Source organism: Pestalotiopsis fici (assembly GCF_000516985.1).
Source record: "Pestalotiopsis fici W106-1 unplaced genomic scaffold PFICI_Scf_13, whole genome shotgun sequence".
Lineage (NCBI taxonomy): Eukaryota > Fungi > Ascomycota > Sordariomycetes > Amphisphaeriales > Sporocadaceae > Pestalotiopsis > Pestalotiopsis fici.
The window spans coordinates 792544-815468 of NW_006917103.1; the positions used below are offsets into that span (position 1 = coordinate 792544).

Genomic DNA, 22925 nt, shown 5'->3' on the forward strand with positions numbered 1-22925 from the left:
TATAATCTGTGGGAGCAAGAGAGATGCACAGCTATGGCAAACGAACAAGTACCGGGCCAAGTTGCACTATGATATGAGCCGCCGCCATCGCACACTAAACACACAGCGACATAGACCTGGTTCTCGAATGGAAGTTGATACTAATGTGGCGGACAACGACTGCGCTGTCGAAAAGACGATCAGTATCTTACTTGAAGAATGCGAACCAGGTCAGAAGAACACTCATGGCTCAAACTCCAACCCTTGGCTGGGCCCGGTTGGCGACATTGATTGTTGTGTTGAGGCATACAAGCCACCGAGTCTTCCCCATACTAATAAATTCTTTTGATGGTTGTCATGAATTTCATTGGCTGATGAAAAAAATTTTTACATTACCTAGAGTGCAATTGCATTGGAAATAAGACAAAATCAAGTCAGCCAGAGAAGGAAGAGTAATGCGAAGCCATCGGAGTTGAAATCCGCGGGATCCCCGCGGGAGTTTTGCAGGGCTGTTTCAGTGGCTGACCCCAGATTCTTGTACAGTGGTACCCACTTTGTGTAAGATACTAAGCTGCATTATAATTGCAATCCCGCGTGTATTCCGGAATTCAGTTCAAGGAACCATGAAATGCAATTGTATATTAAGGCTCGTACAAAATCTTGAAAGAGTGCTTCAGAATTACTGGACATCTTCACATACAAGTATTTACACTTCTCGGCAACTCAAGCACTCTTCTCCCCACACTCTGATTCAACGATTCATCTGCATTTGTACTTGCATCGCATCAATAATTACCATATCGCGAGGGCCTTGATCGACAACATGCCTGGCACAATCAGTTTCTTGAGGCAATCCTTTCCCGGAAAGGCACAATTTACCGACGAGAACGTCCCAGATCTTACTGACAAAGTCGTGATTGTCACGGGCTCCAACACGGGTCTTGGCAAGGAGATTGCCAGGATCGTATACGCCAAGAATGCCAGAGTTTACATAATGGCCCGGTCCGAGAAAAAGTCACTCGAGGCAATTGCAGACATCAAGGAGGCCGTCCCCAATTCTGCTGGAGAGCTCATTTATCTGCCTCTGGATCTGTCAGATCTGAACAAGGTCAATGAATCAGCTAGGGAATTCATACGCAGGGAGAGGCAGCTGCACATTCTCTTCAACAACGCCGGTGTGGGATACCCGGAGCAGGGCTCCAAGTCCCAGCAAGGTTACGAGCTGCAAATGGGAGTCAATTGCATTGGCACATTTGCATTCACCAAGTTACTCACCCCCTTGCTCGTTGCGACGGCCAAGACGGCGCCCACCAACTCGGTTCGCGTGGTCTGGGTATCCTCGTCGGCCGCCGAAGCCATCAGCTCCAAGGACTTTGTCGAAAAAGTGCCCAAGGTGGATGAAATGAGCGGCTTTGAGCAGTACTGCATGAGCAAGCTCGGCAACTATTATCATGCCACCGAATTTGCCGCTCGGCACCGTGCCGACGGCGTTGTTTCGCTCCCGCTGAACCCGGGCAACCTCGACTCGGAGTTTTGGCGTACCCAGGGTGCAATTATGACATACATCTTAAGAAAGACGCTGCTCTACCCGCCGGTATTTGGCGCCTACACCAACCTCTTTGCTGCCTTTTCTCCCGATATCACTCTTGAAAAGTCAGGAACATTTGGTAAGTACAAGAACATACATTATATCAAATACGGAGAGGAGTGAAATGGCTAACTAGAAATGAATCAGTTGCCCCCTGGGGTCAATTTTGGGATGTCTCGCCCGAGATGCTTGCAGGCGCAAAATCCACGTCCGAGGGTGGTACCAACATTGCGAGTGACTTTTGGAACTGGACTGAGGCACAAGTCAGGCCTTATTTTTAAGACATACTCGAGTAATAGGACAAATGGCGGGTATCATAACAGTAATTGCATGGAGATTTTAACCTTTCTTTCCTCTTTTTGAGTTTGCGATAGGCATGTGCTTGGGCTCATTTCTCGCCTTTATTTTCTCACTCCACTTCCTGCAGCTCTTCTGTTTAAACACAGGAGTTGACGGAAATGATGATACTTCATCATGTTTGCATCATTAGGTGTCATAGTGTTATCGATTTGTAAATAGAATGTATACATAATGTACCTGCTAGTGGTAAGGTAATGGCGAAATGATTGGATGCTCTTGTATGTATAGAAACAGCCTGCAATATGCTGATCAGCCCATATAGTTCTCAGACCCGACTAACACCCAGCCGCCCATGAGGCAACATTGTACAGTGGCAGCAGGACCCTGAATTGACAGCAAGCTAGCTGCCTGTAGGTACCTTACTGAAATCTAAACCCCGCAATCTCCGGTTGGGACAGACAGGCTAACAGGGGAACGGGGACGGTACTCTACGGCGGGGGTGCGCGTTCCCCGTGCACTCTGTTCAGGTCGCGCCGCAATGTTCAGATATAACGGCCACCTAACCCCTGGCGGTTTCCGGTAAGTCACGGAAGGCAGACCACATCCATATCCCATTTAATAGTACATATTGCGCAGTCTGATTGTGTTGTTTCTTGCGACTCACGACTTGGCTAGCTTTTTCTTCCTCTCCATTTGCTGCTTTGCCAACATGGACGACCTCCTTAGCCCCGCGCCCTATGGACAGGCGTGTGGGGGATGTGCACGAGCTAAATCCAAATGCTTCTTCAGGGTCGGTGGATCTGAATGCCAAAGGTAAGAGATCTGTTGCTGCTGCACAGTCTCCATCTCCATCTATCTGGGCCTCTTGTTGTGACGTAACGGGACACTAATCAATTGCATGGCCATTGTGTAAGATGCCATCGCCTTGGGAAAGAATGTGAACCAGCACGCAAACGAAAGGCCGCGACGCCTCCGCCGCATCACCAGCAGCCACAACAAAAACAGAGACTACAGGAGCCAGCGCTGTCGAGTCGACTGGAGGAGAAACTTGATAGCCTCGTGTCGCTACTGCGCTCCCAGGCCACCGATAAACATGGCCAGGCTCATGCACATACTCCCAAGTCGCTTACTGAAAGCACTTCTTCCCACCATTTTGCTGCGCACCCTACGCCGCCCAACAATTCTTGCGCAGAGACGACTACAGGAGATAGAGAATTTTCAGGCAGCTTTACGTCCGAAGCCGGCCCCGATATAGTGTTTGATGCAGGTAATTCCGTCATGCGTCCTGTTCGTCCGTCTGAAAGTGGTACCCCGATACAATCGCCCATCCACCGTGATGTGTCGAAACACAACGTCTCTGATCAGAGAGCAGAGGAGCTGTTGAGTGTCTTTCGGCAGTCCTTCATCCCAACCTTCCCTTTTGTATATATACCAGCGCACAAGAGCGCGCGTGAACTTTGCCAAGAAAAACCCTTCCTCTGGTTTGTCATCATGTGTCTCACCAATCCTAATGTGTCAGAGCAATTTGCCATGGCGGACACGGTGTGGGATATTATATCGCAGAGGGTAATTACGCAGCAGCTCGCAAATTTGGACCTGCTCCTTGGCATTATATGTTTCGGCGCTTGGTGAGCTCATCATTCATACCATATTTTTACAACGAGTCTGTCCACCCTTTTACTAACACTGCCATCTTTTCAGGGCACACTACTTCAAGAAGGACAAGCCTTTCATGACTATGCTTGCACAAATTGCCATCTCTCTCGCCACCGAACTAAGTATACATCAAGATTCCTTCTCTCACTCGCGACAAACCAGGTCGGCCAAGATGCTCGTTCGGGATGCAATACAGCGGAAGCCAAGAACGTTAGAAGAACGTCGCACTATACTAGCTGTATTTCACCTGACATCCGCGTGAGAAAACGTTTTCTTTAATTTGCGAAGGTTCCCTTCAACTGACACATGTGTAGGGCGTGGTGCACGTACAGGAAGGTTGAAGCCCTTCGGTGGACCCCATATATGGCCAGCTGCCTGCGTATGCTGTGCGAAGCGGCAGAAACCAATTGGGATCTGGTGCTTGCTACCCAGGTCAAATGCCAAGCCATTACAAACCAGCTCATGTGCGCCGCTGGCGATCAGCCAGCTGCGAACGGCGGAGACCCAAAATCGTCTTCAGCCATGTTTGTAACGTACTTACTTCGTCAGCTCGATGAGATACGACAAAGCCTTCCACCTGAAATATCCTTGTATAGTAAGAACCCACCTTATAATACTCATCTGTCTAGGAAGTCCCAAGCTAAGGAAGCTCATACAGGCTCTGCACAATTTTACCTCTACAGTACCGAGCTAAAGATCCGCGAATCAATACTGACGCGGCTGGCAAGCCATCAAGCCACTGAGCCTTCCGGATTCCGCAGATTGCAGGACCTCGACTCGCTTCTGACATGTGCTGAGCGCTGGCTGGCGGTCTGGTTCGAGATGCCACTTGTTGACTGGCTCGGCGTCACGGTTGATACATTTGCACAATTTACGCACTGCCTCATTATCCTGTTCAAGCTCACGACACTCAGTGAGCCTGGCTGGGACATAGAAGAGGTACGGCGGCGCGCCGATGTCCTGGAAGCGCTCGATCGCTCCTGTGCGACAGTTGAGCGTGTGCCCACGGCCGTCGGCATGGTGGATGCAGAACCAGAGTCGCCGCACAGGGGCCTTTTCTTCAAGACGACATATCTTTTGCGGAGCATCAAGGCCTTGATCCTGGCCGAGATGACGCCAGATGGGGTGCCTAGTGCGGCGCTGCAGTCGCCTGAAAGCGGCGTCGTTATAGATGACTACAATGAGGGAGGAGGTAGCTTGATGCACTATGGCACAGAGTATATGTTTATGCGCGACGAGCTCGTGCTGAGCTTGTCCGACGAGCCTTGGCTGTCGGACATGTGGAGCTCTTCGTGGGATCGCATATCTGAGGGAGCCTTCAACCAGCCCTTGTTCGCGTAAGCAGTTGCTAGTCTACCTGTCTATTCGCACACATGAGAAACATGAACATCAGTAATTGCTCTGCAGTTTCACCAGCGCAAGGAGCTCCTCTAGTCTCTGTTTTATCATTCTTTCTCGTGATGACGCATGATCACCCTCGCAAGCGAGCGTAGTGGGGTGAGCTGGTCCTAATACCCTGCTGAATCCGATTTAAGCGGTAAGACAAAAACTCATCTGCTTCTTGAAATCGATGTTGTTCATTGTAGAGGTAAGCAAGACAGTAAATACTCAAAAGTGTGTCTGGAAGCTCCTTGCCTAGCGCCTTTCCGCCGCTATCAAGGGCCATAAGTCCATCTGCTCTGCTTCTTCGTATTTTCCTTGTTTTCTAAGCACCCAAGAAAGCTCCTTAACACTCGAAAGTGTATCTGGATGGTCCTTGCCAAGCACCTTTTCGCGGCCATCAAGTGCCCGTCGGCCCACCTGCTCTGCTTCTTCGTATTTTCCTTGTTTTTTAAGCACCCAAGCAAGCTCCTGGACACTCGAAAGTGTATCTGGGTGGTCCTTGCCCAGCAGCTTTTCGCGGCTATCAACTGTCCGTCGATTTAGCTGCTCTGCTTCTTCGTGTTTCCCCTGGTCTCCAAGCATCCAAGCAATACTCTGAACGCTATCAAGTGTATCTGGGTGATGCCTGCCTAAAACCTTTTCACGACTATCGAATACTCGTCGGTGCAACTGGTCTGCCTCTTCGTGCTTTCCCTGGTCTATAAGCACCCAAGCAAGATTACTAGCGCTTATAAGTGTGTCTGGGTGTTCCTTGCCTATAGCCTTCTCACGGCTATCAAGTACCGCTCGGTTCATCTGCTCTGCTTCTTCGTGTTTTCCCTGTTCTTCAAATACAAGAGCCAGATTGCTGGCGCTACGAAGTGTGTCTGGATGGTCCTTGCCCAAAGCCTTCTCACGGCCATTAAGCGCCTGTTGGTGCAACTGTTCTGCCTCTTCGTATTTTCCTTGTTTTTCAAGCACAATAGCAAGAAGGTCAACGCTTATAAGCATGTCTAAATGGTGTTTGCTAGGTGCCTCGAGTGCATCGCTGCGGTCTCCTCCCAGAATCTTTTCTCGTATCTCCACAGCCTTCCTCAGCATCGCCTCTGCCGCGCCATACCGTCCCATCTGCCATCTATACCATGCCGCGTTGTTTAATAACTGCGCCCAATTTTCCTTTCCCTCTGTGGTCAAAGGCTCCGTTTCGATGATCTGGGCAATGTGGGGCTCCAGTTGTTGACATGTCATCCAATTCTCAGGTTCCCCATCCGGATGTTCCTTTGACATAACCCGTAAAAAGACGTGCCTCCACCTCTCCATACTGTTGACGGAGGAGAGCCAAACACGCGTACAGAGCTGCACAAGCGCATGCATCTCATATGCATTTTGCTGGGCAGTAAACCCCACCAATGAGTAAGCTCGTAGCGTCTCTAGATCATCGTCTAGTAGTTCATCTGAGTCTGTACTGTCGTTACCGTCCCCGCCGTCCTCGAGAGCACTGCCCTCATACTCGTGTCTCCTCATAGAATAGTTGTGGAGTATCCATTCCGGGATGCCTTGCGCATGGAAAAAGCTCATGAACGAGAGCAAATTTGCTGCCGACCGTCGCTCCTTTTGGATCTGTTCGAATGTGATCTGCCATGTCAACACTACCGAATTTGTCGCTTCTGCATCACGCCGGAGATCACCATAATCTTTGTGGAGCAGACTTTCTCTCTTCTTCTCGCTACTTCGAAACTGTTCGAGATATGTCGAAAACGAAGTTCGTGGCCATCGTCGGAGTATATACGCGGCTGCTTGGGTAATCGCCAGAGGTATATAGTCAAGCGTACGGACTAAAGATGCAGCTGGCTCGTCTTCGTATTTATCCCGGAGCTTCTTCCGAAGTAGCTGCAATGCCTGACCCTTATCCATCGGCTGCATTAATCGGATACTCCAGCTACTGCCCACTAACCGTTGCGCGACATCTCTACTCCGCGAGGTAACTAGGATCCTGCCGTTGCTGCTTTGCGGTAAAAGCGACGCCAGCGGTCGTTGCGTCGATGCAGCCGTTGCGGTTTGATTGTGGTTTTCTGGGTAAAAAACATCGATATCGTCCGCATTATCGACTATTATCAACCACTGCCCATTGTCCACGTCGAACAGCCAGTCGTATACTAGACGAAGCACATCGACACCGGGGTCGTGGCGCCGCGGCAGCTCCAGCGAGTCTGCGATGCTGCGATAGGCTTCCTCGAACCGCGCTCGCGTGCCGGCGTGTACCCAAAACACATACGTGCCCGGTGTCTGCTGTTGAATCCGATGCGCATACTGGATGGCCAGTTGAGATTTCCTTGATGTTCACATTAGAGAGGAGTATGGATGGCGCAATCGAAAAACTCACCCGACACCTCCTAGGCCGACAAGCGCAGCACGGCTGCCTGCCGGGATAAGGGTATCGTGCAGCCACGTCGCAACGTCTGTCCGCTCGATAAAGTCGGGATCGGGTAGAAAAGGTACCGTTGAGAAAGGTTCGCGCCGTCGCGGCAAGTGACTCGGTTCGTGGATGGTGACGTTCAGGCTGCCACCGGAGACATGGTTCCCCGCAAAAACGTTCCGCCCAGCGACCTCCCCAAACGTCGTCGGTGGGACCATCGGTTGAGATGTGGAAAATCGACAACACCAAAACTGTTTGTCTCGAGGCGCAATCTATAGCATTAGATCATGATAGCTGTTTTCATGGGGTGTGAGTTGATTGACATGAAGAATGAGGCTGCGATGGGCATCCCATGATCCCCAATCCAAGGTGCAGCCGAATCGGGCAGCAACCCCGGGCAGTCATCATGGCCCCCGCACCGGAGCCTCGTCTACCCATCGCTTACCTTCGGTCTCGTACATCCCCCTTCCTGCTCAACCTCCCAGTGCTTCCAGTTGTTCTTCAGGTCTAACATTATTGAAACCTTCACCATGGCAGAACTCAACCCCGCTTATCATATAATAGCCTGGATTGCCCCTCTAGAAAACGAAACGCAAGCGGCTTTGCATATGCTAGATATGTAACAAGCACCGTGGCCGATTCCCCGAGGCCCGCAGCGGCGACGATGTATTTTGCGCAAGTGGTATAAATGAATATAATATCATCATTGCGACCCTACCTGCTGGTCAAGAATATGGCACGCGTTCTACAGCTGCTCTTCCTAACCAAGTCAAGAAGTTCTTTCCAAATCTGCGGTCCGGCCTACTCCTAGGTGTCGCCGCTGGTCTGCCAAAGGCTTCCGGGACTGGGACGCGAGACATCCGTCTAGGCGACGTCTTGGTTGCTCTTCCCGAAGGAAGGCGATAGCGCTGGTCTGATCGCATATGATCTTGGCAAAGAGACGGGAAAGGATGCATTCCGGCTCTTACAACTCGGGTACGTCCTGGCTACTACCGAGACAATCGTGAGATCAGCAATCGAAACCATTAAAGACAATGCGCCCAATTATGCATCTGTTTTCTTCTATTGTATAACGAGATAAAGGATGGGGTGCATGCCAGTGGGACATTTGCTGACGCGGTCAGAACAATTATATTGTCGTACTGACGTAGTCAGTACCCACCGCAGATCACCTGCGTGGGTATATAGTCGCTCTTCAGCACCTCTCTTTTGTAGACTAGAGATCAACTCAGACAACTTTCAATGCTTCCTCGATCATCTCGTCTTCAGTTCCCCCTTCATATATCGGCTCAGGTGAGATATATCCTTTACGAGACAAACGAGGACGTTATCGAACAAGTAGTAATTCGAGAACAAAGACCGGATGCGGGACGTACTCGTGTGTGATACGGTTCTATAGGCTCCGGAAAAAAGCTTATAGAAGATGTACAGAAGAGAAATGAGCTTAGAGATAAATACAATATCATTGGACTGGAGATGGAAGCGGCCGGGACAATGAATCGGATCCCTGTCGGAGTGATTCGAGGCGTTTGTGATTATGAAGATGAACACAGGAATAAGGAGTGGCAACCATATGCCGCTGCTATGCAGCAGCATATCCCAAGGCTATTCTGCTCGAGATTCTGCCCAGGAAGATCGAGGCGTCGGATACTTAACAGCCTCACGAAAATTACTTTACTGGGCCGATCTCGGGGCGTAATGTATTTGCATGAATGACCACGTCGGGAGGGACGGTAAATTTGCACTTTTCTTAGAAAGAGACGTCAACAATGTTCAAACTTTGAAATAGACCCCACCATCCTGATTAATAAGATAATAGAAATGTTGCATCCTCTGACGGTACAGTGGGTTTAAGTGCCGAGCCACATGTATCCACTACTCTTGGTACTCCATTCTCATTTGTAAGAATCGGTTCCGCGGAACCTGGAAAAGCAGAATATCAATAAGATGGATCAGCCGAGATCATTATAGTCAGCAATCAGCTGCCATATCTGACTCACCCGCACGAGTCGGATACGGTAATTATTGTAGCACCAGGTAGCGTTCCACGGAACCACGAAGACTGATCTGAACCTACATGGGTAATCAAATGGCTCTGTGCATTATAATTCACCAACTACTAAAGACTGACTATTTCTAAGCATTGCGAAAGACGCAACTGTATTAAAAAACTGAAATACGCATGCATTCGCTTATATGAAAGTCGAGAAACCAGTATACAACAAGACAATTGCTCCCATCTGGACAACGTCTCTCCATAGCCAATCTCACTGTCGAAATGGGTATCAAGACCAACATTACTCTTTACACTGAGGGAACCCCCAACGGTCTAAAGCCTACCATCTTGCTAGCAGAGCTAGGTTTGGAGTACAAGGTAAGAGATAACCGTTACTTAGTGAGATGATTACATGAGGAATGGTGATGGCTAAATCCGATGAATTGGTTTGCCTGCAGCTCGTACCGATCAATATTATCGCCCAGGAAAACAAAGAGCCCTGGTTTGTCAAGATTAATCCAAACGGCCGCATCCCGGCATTGACCGACGTCGACGAGAATGGCAAGGAGATTCGCATCTTTGAGAGTGGTGCCATTCTGGAGTACCTCGTCATCAATTACGACAAGGACCACAAGGTCTCGTATCCCCACAACTCTCCCGAGTACTGGGAAACTGTGTCTTGGGTATACATCTTTCTACTTCCATTGTGCGTCTATTCTAGTGGGCTTTCCGTGCTGATGCAGAATCAAACTTCTAGTTGACGTGGCAAATGGCCGGCGTAGGCCCTATGCAAGGACAGGCAAATCACTTTGCTAGTAAGCATTTCAAGACTTTCCAAGTCACCATCTCTGAGCTCTCTTACTCAAGACACTGCCTGACTTTCCTACTACCAACTAGGGTCCGCTGGCGAGAAAGTCCCTTACGCTCTTAATCGGTACGTTCATGAGACTCGGCGTCTCTACCGCGTCTTGGATACTCACCTAGCCGCGAATTCGTCGGGCTACATTATTGGCGACCGTGTCACCATTGCCGACATTGCCATTTGGCCGTGGGTCGGCGCTTACAGTATGCAAAACCTATATAAATAATCGACTTCCCATCTTGTCCGGCGTTACTAATGCTTTTGTTCCTTTCCTTAGAGTACAGTGGCCTCTCGTCCATTGACGAGTTCCCCCACGTCAAGAAGTGGTTGTACACACTCCTCGTGCGCCCGGGGTTCGAGGAGGGCCGCAACGCTCCCGGCCCCCACAAGTACTTGGATATGAACTCAATGTCCGAGGAAGAGCTCAACGCCATTGCAGCATCGCTCGGGACTTGGATTCTCGATGCGATGAAGCGTGATGCCGAGGCATGAAAGACTTGGAATTACATGAACAAGACAAAGTTGAGAAGAACAATCTTCATTTGTCCATGCGTGTATCAATTAGTATGGGCATATAAAGCCCGAGGGAGGAGAGCTTGATACTTGGATATTGTAGAGCTAGTATAACCACAAGCACTCGGTTGGCGTCAGACAGTATTGGTGACTATAGTATACTACTTTTCCGCGATGCAATTGTCGATTGTAACCCCTCTTTTCCCTTCAAGCGCACAAGAAAGCTCGTGCTCCAGATCCTCATTCCAAGACTCGAGACCATGGACTGGATTCCATCCTAGTGCTTTTGCGACCGTTCCAGTGGTTCTGCGGTGGCCTCCCCATCCAGCCTCGGCAACTTGTAGGTTTCCAGCAGTGGTTGTTGCCGCCTCGGCGAGATCCACGGTTCTCACCTCTGGTTCCTTGGGGCCATGGACTGCATCATTTGGCAGTACGCCCCGGTCAAAGGCCGCTTTGGCACAGTCCATGGCAATGCTATACATGGTCTTGCGACCATTCGTCGGGAATACAATGCCTTTCTTGCCAGAGGGCAGGTTGCTGCCGCCATTGCGGAGGACTTGAAGGATGCAGAAAATGTACCAATCGGCAAGGTCGGCCACGTGCACAATGTCGATGACGGCGGTGCCTTGGTGCAGGGCGAAGCCGTAACCGCGGGATAAGACGTAGGCCATCAGGATGGGAATGACCAAGCCAGCCTGCTGGAATAGTCCCTCGCCAGGGCCAAAGATGCATGGGGCCTGAACACTCAAGACATTGACTCCCGTCTCTATTCCCGTGTCCAAGACCAATAGCTCCGAAGTTCGCTGTGGGTATGGTCCCTCGTTTGCTTCCAGCAACTTCTCAAACTCATACACTGCTTCGGCATCGGCGTCGTGGTACTCGGCGTCGGGTCGCGCCGTACCGGTCATGGGCATGTCTGCAATGTTTGAACAGCCACTCGTGTGAAGCATCCAGGCAGGACCTCTTCTTTCTTTACGTTTGGCCAGCCCGCGAACCAAGGCTTCGGCACTTGGAGGATGGAAGCCTGAGCCGGCGTTGATTACAATGTCATGTTGGCTTGCGATTTCAGAACTATCAAGGATGCCACGATCGGCACAAGTCAGTGCAACGATTCATGTGAGGATATCACGCCACGAGGAGGGAGCTGGGAACTTGCAGGAACTCGCCTTGGTTCCAATCGTCGAATTCGACGCATTTGATGTGGGATCCATATTTCTCTTCCAGTCTCTTGGCCCGGTCTTCACCGCGCACAAGGACTGTGATGGACACTTCACCGAGCGTAGGTAGAGCATTTGTTATCAATCGATGGAGTATCGTGCCACCAATGTAGCCGGTGGCACCGGTAATGAGAATTCTTGGTACAGCCATAATATACAATGATCTTGTCGTCGACTTGAATCTTGCGGACGCCACAGTTGTTGTCAGATTAATAGTGGGTAGTTGAGCATTCCCCGCTCCAACATAGTGGAGATCAGAAGCAACCAAATCAGGGTTACACCATATCGGGGATGCATGGGGTAACAAGTAGATATGATCGCATTATGATACCTTGTGCGTGGACCGTACCTGCTCCAAGTCTCGGCGGGGCGTTGACCACTCATGAGTGGCCGAGACTCGACGTTCTGGCTGGAGATACTTCGGTACGAGACTAGAGGTTAATAAAGCCTTGCGAATGACATTTATTGCTAGATATCTGCGGTGTTTCATTTCCTCTGTGTGTTTGTCTTGTCTTGAAGGAAAGCCCTTTCCTGGTGCTTAATGACCTGACGAGTGAATGGTCTCCTTTTATGAACATTAGCCACACCATCCTTGATAATTTTACATGTCCACTTGTATGCCAGTGGTAATTTCTTTTTTCCTTAAGAAAAAAGGCCTCCTATAAGCCGTGATTAGAAATTTTGCCCAGGTTGACATTTTCTACTTTGCCTAGACTCCCAATTCTTTAATGGCGCTGGTGCTTCTGGGCCGCGTCCTCACTTTCATGGTCTCCTTCGTAACAGGTGTACCTTCTCCTGGCATGAAGAGGAGTCTTGGCCCCAATACCCAGCTCGCCCACTGTACCCTCCCCGCCCGTTGCATCACCAATACACCCTGGCATCTCATCAAGAATGCTGATGCGGTCGGACTTGCTGGCCACTTGCAATGGTAATTCGTCTGCCATGACAGCTCCAAGCCTCATCATGGCCAGAGAGTCGAGCTGTTCTGTCCAGCGTGGGACTCGTGCGCTATAGAGAGCTAGAGCCGCCAAAGAGAGCAGATCGAGGCAGAGCAGAATCGATATTACGACGATGCCCCCGAGACTAATGGAGGGTTTTTGCGTGTCCTCGCCCATGTCATAGTTGACAACCAGCTTGCCATAAGGGAGGTGAAAGTTGTCCACCATCCAGACCTCATTGGTGATAAATGCGGCGGCTTCAAAGGCATTGACAATCCTCCTCTCATTAACGTCACCGGCAGGGACGTAGTAGCTAGAATAGTCACTTCCATTGCCTCTGTTGAACACGAACATCCAGAGGTATTCAGCAGCCAACTCAACAGCATCAAGTTCCTTATTGGTGGTGTCTGTGCTAAATTGTAAGCACGGGTCCAGGTGCTTAAAAAAAAGGCTGGATATGTCTTTTTCATCATCCTCCAGTGTTTTGGTTAGTTGGAGAAAGGGTACAGTCGCTATGCATTCATTCTCATTTTCCAACTCGTCTTGTCTGTGTGCTTCTAGAAAGGCTTCCTGGTCATGAACCACATCGAGAAACGAGCCAAGGCCAAATAAGGCCATGGCCATGATTAGCAGCGGGCCTTTCTTGTAATTCGAAATCAGGCCTGCGGTGGCATTGACGGCTGTCCCCGAGTCCGTTGATTCGTCACCCGGCTTGAGGTTGGTGGTATCCTTTTGTATGGTATTTTGCCTTACCCAGGATGGTCCGATGTACTCGCTGACCGTCTTTTCAAGCAGTGGACCGGCAACCCCACCATTTGCGTAATTGGGCAGCTCGAAATAGCCAACCGTGGTATTCAACGTAATCTTGCTCGAGTACACGCCCGATTGAAAGTTTGTGACATTCCAAAGACTTATCTTCAGATACAACTCCTCGCTACAGTTTTGCCTGTGCTGCGCGCCCGACCAGGCCGGCTCACTCATATTGCCGGGCATGCAAACCTCGACGTTGTAGGAGGCGGTGCGATTGTGCTGAGACCGATCCTCAGAACTATTGGAGTAGGTGACGTAGAAGACATCGGGGTTGTCGCTACTACACTCCGGGGGAAAGTCGTCAATATCGATTAATTCTCGACTCGCTGTCGAGTTGACCCTTGGTAGAAACTGTGACAGCAAGCCAGTGGAGTACCCTGATGGAAGCTCTGCGAAAAAGGGATCTTGCATGAGATGTAAACTAGAAAGTAGATTCTGACTTCCGCCAGCTTGGCATGTCCCCAAAGTTGAGTACTCATACCCACTGCAGTCCATACTCCCAGACCACAATCGCGCCTGGACGTCACTAAGTGTCGTTGATGATAGCCTGCTTCGGGTCAGAGCTACTGTGTAGTCATCGAGGGAATTGCCCCGCATGTCCTCGCCATGGTCTGACATGTCCATCAAACCGAGAATAGATGTCCATTGGGTTGGTATTTTGATCGTCTCTGTGGTGAGAAGGATTTGTTGGAGGGGAGAGATTATGGCGCCTTCCTCGATCTTAGCAGCTAGTATTTCAATGATGGAATGGTGGAGTTACCAAGAATGTTCAGAAGGATGGCAACAGCCAGAAACGAGGATCCATAGCGCTTCCATTGACCGCGCAAAACCTTCGAAATGAGTCCCACGTCGGCCCAACCCTTGTCGGCCAGTACCATGGTCTGTCGCATAGTCATATCTCCACTGTGACTGGGCTGCTGGATGAAGGCAACTGCTGCGCGGCCACATACAGCCGACGTGAGCGGGATGGTCAAGACGGCCACAATGCTCTGAATTACCCGGGCCGCCCTGTACCATTCCTCGTTATCCAAGTAGAATGCATGAAAGTGATTTTCGCTGTCCGTTGTCTCGCTGTAATGGCTATCGCCAGCGTTCATGCTGTAAGAGTTGCCGTGGATGGGCCTATATGCAAGTACGCAGGTGACGACCCATGCAAAGACTGCCAGCGTAGCATAAATTAGGACGAGGAGAAATATCTTGTTTGAGCGATGTATGGTGGTTGAGTACTGTATTTTGGTTGCGTCAGAGACCCTTGCAGAATCGGATCGACTCGAGTGATCTTGCTCGTCTTCGGCCACGACATCGTCTACTGCCGCGACTTCATTCCTGGGCTTGGCCTGATCGAGCAGTTCGTATGATGAATTCATCGCTATGCTGTACAGCTCAAGAGTCTAAGCAGTACCAGATTGCCCGAAATGGTGATACGTTTTGACCTGATGAGCGCGCAAATATCTTCACAAAGAACCCACCAATGTGGAAAAGAAAAACTTTATTTCATCCTCTTTCAACACTTGATTGAGCGTAGAAGTAGGACCATTGATCACTTTAAGTTAAGGCAAAAATTGAGAAAGGGTTCCAGGGATGATTGGCTTAGCAGGGATGGTGGATGAGTAACTGCGGTCAATATTGGACATCTAGGACTACGGAGTGTATCCCATTTCGGCCTCAAAGATTTGCATTTGCTCCCCCTAGGGGCGTTAGTCAGGTCATCAGCAGGATTCTCATTGTGGCTCTCACACCATTCCCCCACGTGTCACGTCCGTGATAAATGCCGCTCATGATACAGAGTATCGCTCAATGGATATAGGGAATGCGCCTATAGACTTTTTATACTTTTATTTGCAAGCTGCAATCATTTAAACTCGAAACAAACTAGCAGAACTAGGTCGTCTGTCAAATGTCGCGCAGCTGGATCGCCGAATGTAGCTCAGCCTCTTGCTGGGCAAACTGGATCTTCTGATCGACCTGTTCCAACGGTTGTCTGCCTAAAAATGTCACTACATACACAGTACGTCTATGAACCCCTGCTGTTGTCCTGTGGCATGGGCTTGCTGGTCAGCAAGTGGATCTGCCCCATTAAAGAGGCACAGGAGGCCTAATGTAGTGGAGAGTCTGATGAACATGCCCAGTCGTGCGGCCGCGTCCAGTGAACCGGTTTATCCCCGGGTTTGGAGTGGTTTGGTTTTTTGGATTGTTATCTCCGTACGGGGCGTATTCCCTTAACAAAATGACCTACACAGTGCCTCTAACATCTTACGGCCCGGCACGGATAGTACAATACTAGGTTTTTTATTTTAGCCTTTCTGCGGTGTAATTAATTTTCAATTACTTTATGATTCTTTATAAACACTCCTCTACATCCTGGTTAGTCTGCTATAATTCGAATAAAACCCTTGCTTCATATACATCTTTAAGGCTCTTAATTCGACAAATTCGTGCAATCGTTAGATGCTTGGATAAGATGTATCCATTTGTGGGGGCCGAATTATCCACAAGCGGCACCTCTAAAGCACACAGATTAGGCACTGTACCCACGAATCCGGGCTTAGGTGGGCGACCACGGAGGAATTTCTGGGGTTTTCAAATATCTTTGTTTTCCTTCTATTTTTATCTCTGCTATCTTCCCTTCCCCCTTTCGACCTTTGCTTATGTGGCCGCGAGTGCGACAGCATGATATAGTCCCAATCGGTCTTACATATCGCCTTTCTGTTACTTTACTTGCTCTTTGACGGGCTATTTTTTTTTTTAAAAAAAAAAAAGGTTGAGAGAGAAATAATCAAAGAGCAAAGAACCGTGAACTGTTTGCAAAAACAGTCCACAATATCTTCGAGCTAATATGTGTCACTACTGAGATTGGAAACTGATTCAACTCGCTCATGAAGCAGGTGGACTATGCCTACTCGCAGCGGCCTTAAGAGAACTAGGAGACGAAGGAATTTCAGATATGTCAACGAGACGATACAAGCGCTGGCAGAAAGCAGTAAAGATGATGACCCAGTGATAGTTTGACAATGACGAACCGCCAGACAAGTTTGTGCTGGATACTAGAATACTGCCCATGGGACCGTATAGTACAATTCCAATGTTTTTACCAAAATTGCGCAAGGTGAAGACAATTGATCTTGCTGTATGATCATCATTTACAGTCGTGCTCATTTTCGCCCTCGAGGTTGTAAACATAGCTCTAGAAAGACTATACGTGATGGCAAAGTTTATGAAGAGTGCACATACAACAATAGTCGCCATTCAGTGCAATTTATTGCAATTGAAGCAATCTGGGACAAAGAAAAAAAAAAGGCTACCTATCTAAATCTCCTGGTTTGTTGCCTTGATAAGTTGCTGGAACATCATTATCGCTGCACAATTTTCGGGTTCGCCCGCCTCGGCTCAAGTCAATTTTCTCAATAAGCCTGTGCCAAGTATGTCGGTCGCTAGCCATCGTAGTAGTAAATTTACCGGAGTAGTTCTACATTTCTAATACCTGCTAATGTACGGGCGTATCTCCAATCTCACGCATCTTATCTTCCAACTTCTTGGTCATCATCTTGACCACATCTGCATACTTCGCGTCATGATAGACGTTGAATAGCTCCAGTGGATCTTCCTGGCAATCAAACAACTCCCACTCCTTGTCTTCTTCCCCGCCAGGTCTTGCGCCTTCCAGACCAAAGTCTTCATTGTACCAATAGATGAGCTTGTACCGCTGGTCGCGACACCCGTAATGAGCATAGGCATTGTGGATGATGTCGTTGTGCATCCAATAACGGTGGTATGCAACTCCTTGCCAGTCTGAAGGCGTTTCTCCCCGAAGAAGTGGGCGAAAATCTACCCCTTGCATGTAATTCGGGGCAGAAAGGCCGGCAAAGCTCAAGAATGTCGGAGCAAAATCCACGTTGCATATAATGTCATTGCACGTTGACCCGGCCTTGATCTCCTGTGGATAGCGAATCAAAAACGGCATCTGGAAGCTTTCCTCGTACATGAAGCGCTTATCGAACCAACCGTGCTCGCCGAGGAAGAAGCCCTGGTCCGAGGTGTAGATGACAATGGTATCGTCGGTCAACCCTTCGGCATCGAGAAAGTCGAGCATTCGTCCGACGTTATCATCTATGGACTGGATAGTGCGCAGATATCGTTGCATGTACCGTTGGAACTTCCACTCTGCAAATTTCTCCTTGGACTCAAAGGTGAAGATGGTGCCGTCGTGCTTGTCGACTAGTCGGATGCTTGACACGTCTTCCGGAGAGGGAATCTTGCGGTCGTTCCACCACCACATGTCGACCATTTTCTTGCCGATGCGACCACTAGGTCCCTCGGGTTGGGCGATGCCCAAGTCGTTGTAGGTGAGGTCCTCGGCTATACGCATCTTGGCCACTTTGGCCGCCTTTGCGCGGTTCTTGTCTATGTTGAAGGTATATTAGCTTCTTGTTTCCTTCGTCTTTTTAAATGAATGGGCTTTTTGGCTCTTCTTACAGTCGTCCGTAAAGGTGTCGGGTAGCTTCACGGGATCCTTGTATAGGTCTTTGTGCTTCTCATCGCATTCCCAACTGCGGTGGGGAGCCTTGTGGTGACACATTAAGAAGAATGGCTTCTGCGTGTCTCTCACCTTCATCCAGTCCATGCACTTGTCAGTGATGATATCAGTACAATACCCAGGTATGCGCTCAGTACCAGTCGCTTCAATAAACTCTGGGTCCCAGTACTCGCCCTGGCCGGGTACGACGCTCCAGTAGTCAAAGCCAGTAGGCTCGTGGGCTTTGCCCTCGCCGAGATGCCATTTGCCGACCATTGCTGTCTGGTAGCCTCCCGTCCTGAGATGCTTGGCCACATTGGGTAGATGCTTGTTGAGTTTGGAATCGAGCGTCATGACACCATTGACGTGGTTGTGAGTACCACAGAGAATAGCTGCTCGCGATGGAGTGCAGATGCTGTTGGTCACATAGCAGTGGTTGAACAGCATGCCTTCCTTGGCTATGCGATCGAGGTTTGGTGTATGATTGATACCAGCTCCGTAGCAAGAAATTGACTTTGATGCATGGTCATCTGCCATGATGAAGATGATGTTGGGTTGTTTTGGAGGCATTTTGTCAGATTTGGAGTGTATGAGTGATCTGTGAATGACAAGTCGATCGAGTAAGTCAATCAATACGGGAAAGAAAGGGTGAATAATGTCGCGCAGTGCAAGTTCTTAAAAATAGAGAATTTACGATTCAACAAGTCACTGAGGAGTTATGGAACCACCTTCCCGACATTGCTCCTCACATGCAAGCCTATGCAACCCACTTGGACCCGGACTTGACCCCGATTCACGATGCTAATATACTCCATATGGTCATGCGAGCGCCTGAAAAACAGCCAATTGTAGCCGAGTACGACCGGCTACCGAGGACTAAGACCCGACTACCGACACCAATGCACTTTTAGTGGAGATTGACCCATGATGGATGATACCCCATGAGGAGGGCATACCTCCCGACTTTTTGCCGTTCAATAGTTTCATCAAGAATTATGAGGTTGAGATACCACTTTCAGACAGGCGTATTGCCATCAAGTCATGGGTCAAAATCGGCAAATACCCGGCAGTTACGAATACTCGGCTATCTTGACCTGTTCGGCCCAAAGACTGCTCAAGTTGGGGAGCTTGGCGTCCGACTATGATATGCCGGGGGTCAAACCCCATGGGGTAGCGCAGACTTCAAGAAATGGCGCCATCTGGAATAGAGGAGTATGGGAGCATCGGGGTGATGTCGTGATCAAGTGAACAAGGAAGTCGTTTGCCGGTATGGCTCTGGGCGGGATGAAGTATATATTGAGGTCATCTCCGGTGTAAAGTCCATGTAGCTTAGGCACTTAGTCGTGAAGTAGAACAAAAGTCCAAGCTCACACTCATCTCTACATACCCCAAGACCTCCCAGTATGGATACCGAGCAGAAGACGACATCAAGGCTTGAAAATGGCCCCACCATTCAGAAACTGGACTTTGAACACGAAGAGCAAGCTGCTCAGGGGACCGCAGCTGAATCTCGCATGTCAATTTGGCAAGCTCTCCAATTCTACCGCATTGCCGTCATGTGGAGCGCCATAGTCAGCATGGCTACCGTCATGGAGTCTTACATGTTGATTCTTGTCAACTCCTTTTACGCATACCCCCAATTTCTGCAGAGATTTGGTGAGAGACTCGCCGATGGTTCCTACACGATCTCAACCACTTGGCAGATCTCCTTGACTATGTCCAGCTTGGTAGGCATGATTGGCGGCGTCTTTCTCAATGGGTTGCTTATTGATCGCTTCGGCTATCGGCTGACCATGATGTGTTGTCACATCCTTCTCATCGGCTTTGTTTTTATCATGTTCTTTGCAACCAGTATTCAGGTTCTTTTGATTGGTTGCTTGTTCATGTATGTCCCTGGATAGCTAAATCGCTAATAATTTCATGTTTGCTGACGTTTTCTTTGCCATTTCTCAGAGCGATTCCTTGCGGCGTGTTTGCTGCTGCGACGCCTGGCTATGCCGCCGAAATCTGCCCCATGGCATTGCGCGGGTATCTTACGAGTTTTGTCAACCTGAACTGGGTTATAGGCCATTTGATTGCCGCCGGTGTGCTCATGTCCAAGCTCAATGACCCAACGGAGTGGTCTTGGAGATTGCCATTGGGCGTGCAGTGGATTTGGCCGCCATTCCTGGCCGTTGCCTGCTGGTTTGCTCCCGAGTCCCCTTGGTGGCTGGTTCGCAAGGGCAACACGGAAGAAGCAACAAGGGTACTCGAGCGAATCATAGCTGCACCAGACGAGACAATCAGCAAGTCTAATATTGTTGCCATGATCAGTCATACAATTGCCACTGAACGCAGCATCGGAATCGGCAGTACGTACTTGGACTGTTTCCGGGGAACCAACCGTCGCCGTACAGAAATCGCCATGGTTAGTTGGGGTTGTCAAATCCTTCCCGGATTTGCTATTCAGAACTATATCACCTATTTCTTCACCTTGGCGGGGCTTTCCCCTTCCAACTCCTTGAAATTGGCGCTGGGAAACTACAGTATCGCATTTTTAGGTACGGTACTCTCTTGGTTCGTTCAGCGCAGGTTTGGACGCCGCGACATTTATCTCACGGGACTGCTGGTCATGGTGTTCCCAATGGCACTTGTCGGATTCCTCGATTTGGCGCCATCTTCCTCAACCATTCGTTGGGTGCAGTCTGCATTACTTTTAGTCTGGTTCTTTTGTTATGGTATGCTTATTTACGGAAATTTGCTTGCTTAATCCAGTTGCTGACTGACTTCATAAGGCATCACGATTGGACCAATTCCTTACGCTATTGCTGCAGAGGTCGGAGCTGTCGAACTTCGATCCAAGACCATATCACTTGGCAGGAATACGTACTACTTTCTCTCCATCCTCAACACCATTGTTGCACCCTACATGGTGAGTCGTTTCCATTTCGGTTTTCTTACTCGAGCCAAAGACTTCTACTGATGCACCCTACCAGCTCAATGCTTCGGCCGGCAATTTGAAAGGCAAAGCCGCATTTCCAGCAGCAGGGTTCACATTGATTCTGGCTGTTTGGGCATTCTTCAGACTTCCAGAGACCAAAGGACTCACACCTGAGACGCTCGACCGTCTGTTTGTTGCAAAGGTGCCTGCAAGACGGTTTCTGGCCGAGTCTGGACAATATTCCAATGCAGCAGAGTAAAGAGCTCGCTCCACGAAAGAGTGCTTGTAGTTATCAGCGATTTAGAATCGAAAACAAAAGCGGCCCTTGTGTCTCGAGTTGTCTTTAAAATTCCGAAAGCATCTGGTTTCGAATACTTGTAAGAAGATCTACTTCTTTCATGCAATCTAGTAGATTTTCCATATCTGCTATCGCTGAAAACACATATCGCGCCTTAAGACAGACATAGTCGCAAGAGGCAAGTCTTTGCCGATAAACGTTCTAGATGTTCATTCCTGTCTGGTGTCGCAAGGGAAGGGTTAGTATCCATGGATGATTATTCTGCTGAGAGCCATGGACCTTGAGTGCTGCATTGATCAAAAGAGTCCCACGCGACATTACCTCGGTGAATATGAGCCTGCGAAGCCCATTTTCCAGTTCCGATTCGACTTGATGGAGGGCTAGTGCATTCCCTTGTTCCCAACTTGCAAACTGAGCACCATAGCCCTCGTGAATATGTCCAAAACAATGGAGAAGCGGTCGGACGCGTTGAATTGCGCGAAATAAATGAAGGCAGCCGAGGTGTTTTGATGACTCATTCATGTCCAAAGTGTAAGGCTCGCAATTTTCATCGTGGGGAAATCGTGGCGGCCCATGGCTCATGATAATGTCGACGTTCTCCGGTATGGGATTGGCAGCCGCGCGGTTATTGAAGCGGTCTTCTTCGTGTGGGTACCCGAATGCATAGCCGTTGAATTCTGGTGTGTATGGCGATGCGTAGACAGAAAATTCTGTACCGTTTTTGAGTTTGAAGATGTGTGTGCCCTCTTCGAGGTACTGGACTCCATTCTCAGCTTGGCTTTGCATTAGTTTCTTCATCTGGTCCGGTTCGAAGGGGTCGTCGTCATCGTCGAGATTGGCTTGCCACCAGTCTGGATCCAAAGATAAGTCATGATTGCCAGCAATGACGAGCTTCAGCTCTGCTTCGATCTGTCCTAGGAGTTGAAGCGCCTCTATATACTTGGATTTGCCACCAGCCATCGTCAAATCGCCGCAGTGTACTCCAACAAGAGATGTTAGCAACCATATCAGATATATCTATTCTGCCTATTAGGGGGTGGGGGTTTGCTTCTCAAGAGTGGAATTTGAAAATGAGTTAAAACAAATTACTTACAAACAACATCGACACTGGGAATAGAACCTGGATCTGGAAAAGCGTCATTGTGGGTATCTGACAGGACTAAAACCTGAATGTTGGCCATGTTGATGCAATCTAAAAATAGTAGGAATGGATGATGAAGAATCGATAAAGCGGAGAGATGCACTGAAATGAGAGCGTTGATCAAGAGACAGTTCTATTGAACAGGCCATAGCGTAGGATCGTCGCCAGAAGATTGTGGTTGCATCAGAACGAGCGTTTGTCAACGAAGAGTTGGTACTAGTAAGTGTTGAAACACAGTTCAACATTGCCGACCTTTCAAAGTTGGTTCAATCCTTTTGTACACATCCCTTTCGTGCTCCATCAGTCAAACCTTCTTGTTGACCGAGAGACTGTCTATGAGTCACATTTGGGTGGAATTTAGGTTCTTGTTCCTGAGCGTGGCCCCGAAGATGGAAAAGCTAAGCGGGTGAACGCAG

At 49.2% G+C, this 22925-nt stretch overlaps 9 protein-coding genes across 9 annotated transcripts; 4 read left to right on the top strand and 5 right to left on the bottom strand.

The window, feature by feature from the left end:
- Positions 1 to 802: 802 nt before the first annotated feature.
- On the top strand, positions 803 to 1848 carry PFICI_14653 (uncharacterized protein; the record flags this gene model as incomplete). The annotated part of the gene is made up of 2 exons (XM_007843234.1): positions 803 to 1646; positions 1715 to 1848. 2 exons carry the CDS (start codon positions 803 to 805, stop codon positions 1846 to 1848), a joined length of 978 nt encoding a protein of 325 aa, XP_007841425.1.
- A 728-nt stretch (positions 1849 to 2576) lies between these two features.
- PFICI_14654 (uncharacterized protein) lies at positions 2577 to 4864 on the top strand (the record flags this gene model as incomplete). Its single annotated transcript, XM_007843235.1, has 4 exons — positions 2577 to 2680; positions 2782 to 3495; positions 3569 to 3781; positions 3838 to 4864. 4 exons carry the CDS (start codon positions 2577 to 2579, stop codon positions 4862 to 4864), a joined length of 2058 nt encoding a protein of 685 aa, XP_007841426.1.
- Positions 4865 to 5158: 294 nt separating this feature from the next.
- Positions 5159 to 7519, bottom strand: PFICI_14655 (uncharacterized protein; the record flags this gene model as incomplete). The annotated part of the gene is made up of 2 exons (XM_007843236.1): positions 5159 to 7217; positions 7269 to 7519. The coding sequence occupies 2 exons, from the start codon at positions 7517 to 7519 to the stop codon at positions 5159 to 5161; spliced, it is 2310 nt and encodes a 769-aa protein (XP_007841427.1).
- A 2060-nt stretch (positions 7520 to 9579) lies between these two features.
- On the top strand, positions 9580 to 10651 carry PFICI_14656 (uncharacterized protein; the record flags this gene model as incomplete). The annotated part of the gene is made up of 5 exons (XM_007843237.1): positions 9580 to 9675; positions 9756 to 9980; positions 10055 to 10112; positions 10195 to 10362; positions 10437 to 10651. 5 exons carry the CDS (start codon positions 9580 to 9582, stop codon positions 10649 to 10651), a joined length of 762 nt encoding a protein of 253 aa, XP_007841428.1.
- Positions 10652 to 10833: 182 nt separating this feature from the next.
- On the bottom strand, positions 10834 to 12040 carry PFICI_14657 (uncharacterized protein; the record flags this gene model as incomplete). Its single annotated transcript, XM_007843238.1, has 2 exons — positions 10834 to 11743; positions 11802 to 12040. The coding sequence occupies 2 exons, from the start codon at positions 12038 to 12040 to the stop codon at positions 10834 to 10836; spliced, it is 1149 nt and encodes a 382-aa protein (XP_007841429.1).
- A 574-nt stretch (positions 12041 to 12614) lies between these two features.
- Positions 12615 to 15004, bottom strand: PFICI_14658 (uncharacterized protein; the record flags this gene model as incomplete). The annotated part of the gene is made up of 2 exons (XM_007843239.1): positions 12615 to 14347; positions 14398 to 15004. The coding sequence occupies 2 exons, from the start codon at positions 15002 to 15004 to the stop codon at positions 12615 to 12617; spliced, it is 2340 nt and encodes a 779-aa protein (XP_007841430.1).
- A 2117-nt stretch (positions 15005 to 17121) lies between these two features.
- PFICI_14659 (uncharacterized protein) lies at positions 17122 to 18720 on the bottom strand (the record flags this gene model as incomplete). The annotated part of the gene is made up of 2 exons (XM_007843240.1): positions 17122 to 18038; positions 18111 to 18720. The coding sequence occupies 2 exons, from the start codon at positions 18718 to 18720 to the stop codon at positions 17122 to 17124; spliced, it is 1527 nt and encodes a 508-aa protein (XP_007841431.1).
- An 833-nt stretch (positions 18721 to 19553) lies between these two features.
- On the top strand, positions 19554 to 21329 carry PFICI_14660 (uncharacterized protein; the record flags this gene model as incomplete). Its single annotated transcript, XM_007843241.1, has 4 exons — positions 19554 to 20035; positions 20104 to 20867; positions 20925 to 21061; positions 21126 to 21329. 4 exons carry the CDS (start codon positions 19554 to 19556, stop codon positions 21327 to 21329), a joined length of 1587 nt encoding a protein of 528 aa, XP_007841432.1.
- Positions 21330 to 21569: 240 nt separating this feature from the next.
- On the bottom strand, positions 21570 to 22328 carry PFICI_14661 (uncharacterized protein; the record flags this gene model as incomplete). The annotated part of the gene is made up of 1 exon (XM_007843242.1): positions 21570 to 22328. One exon carries the CDS (start codon positions 22326 to 22328, stop codon positions 21570 to 21572), a length of 759 nt encoding a protein of 252 aa, XP_007841433.1.
- Positions 22329 to 22925: the final 597 nt, after the last annotated feature.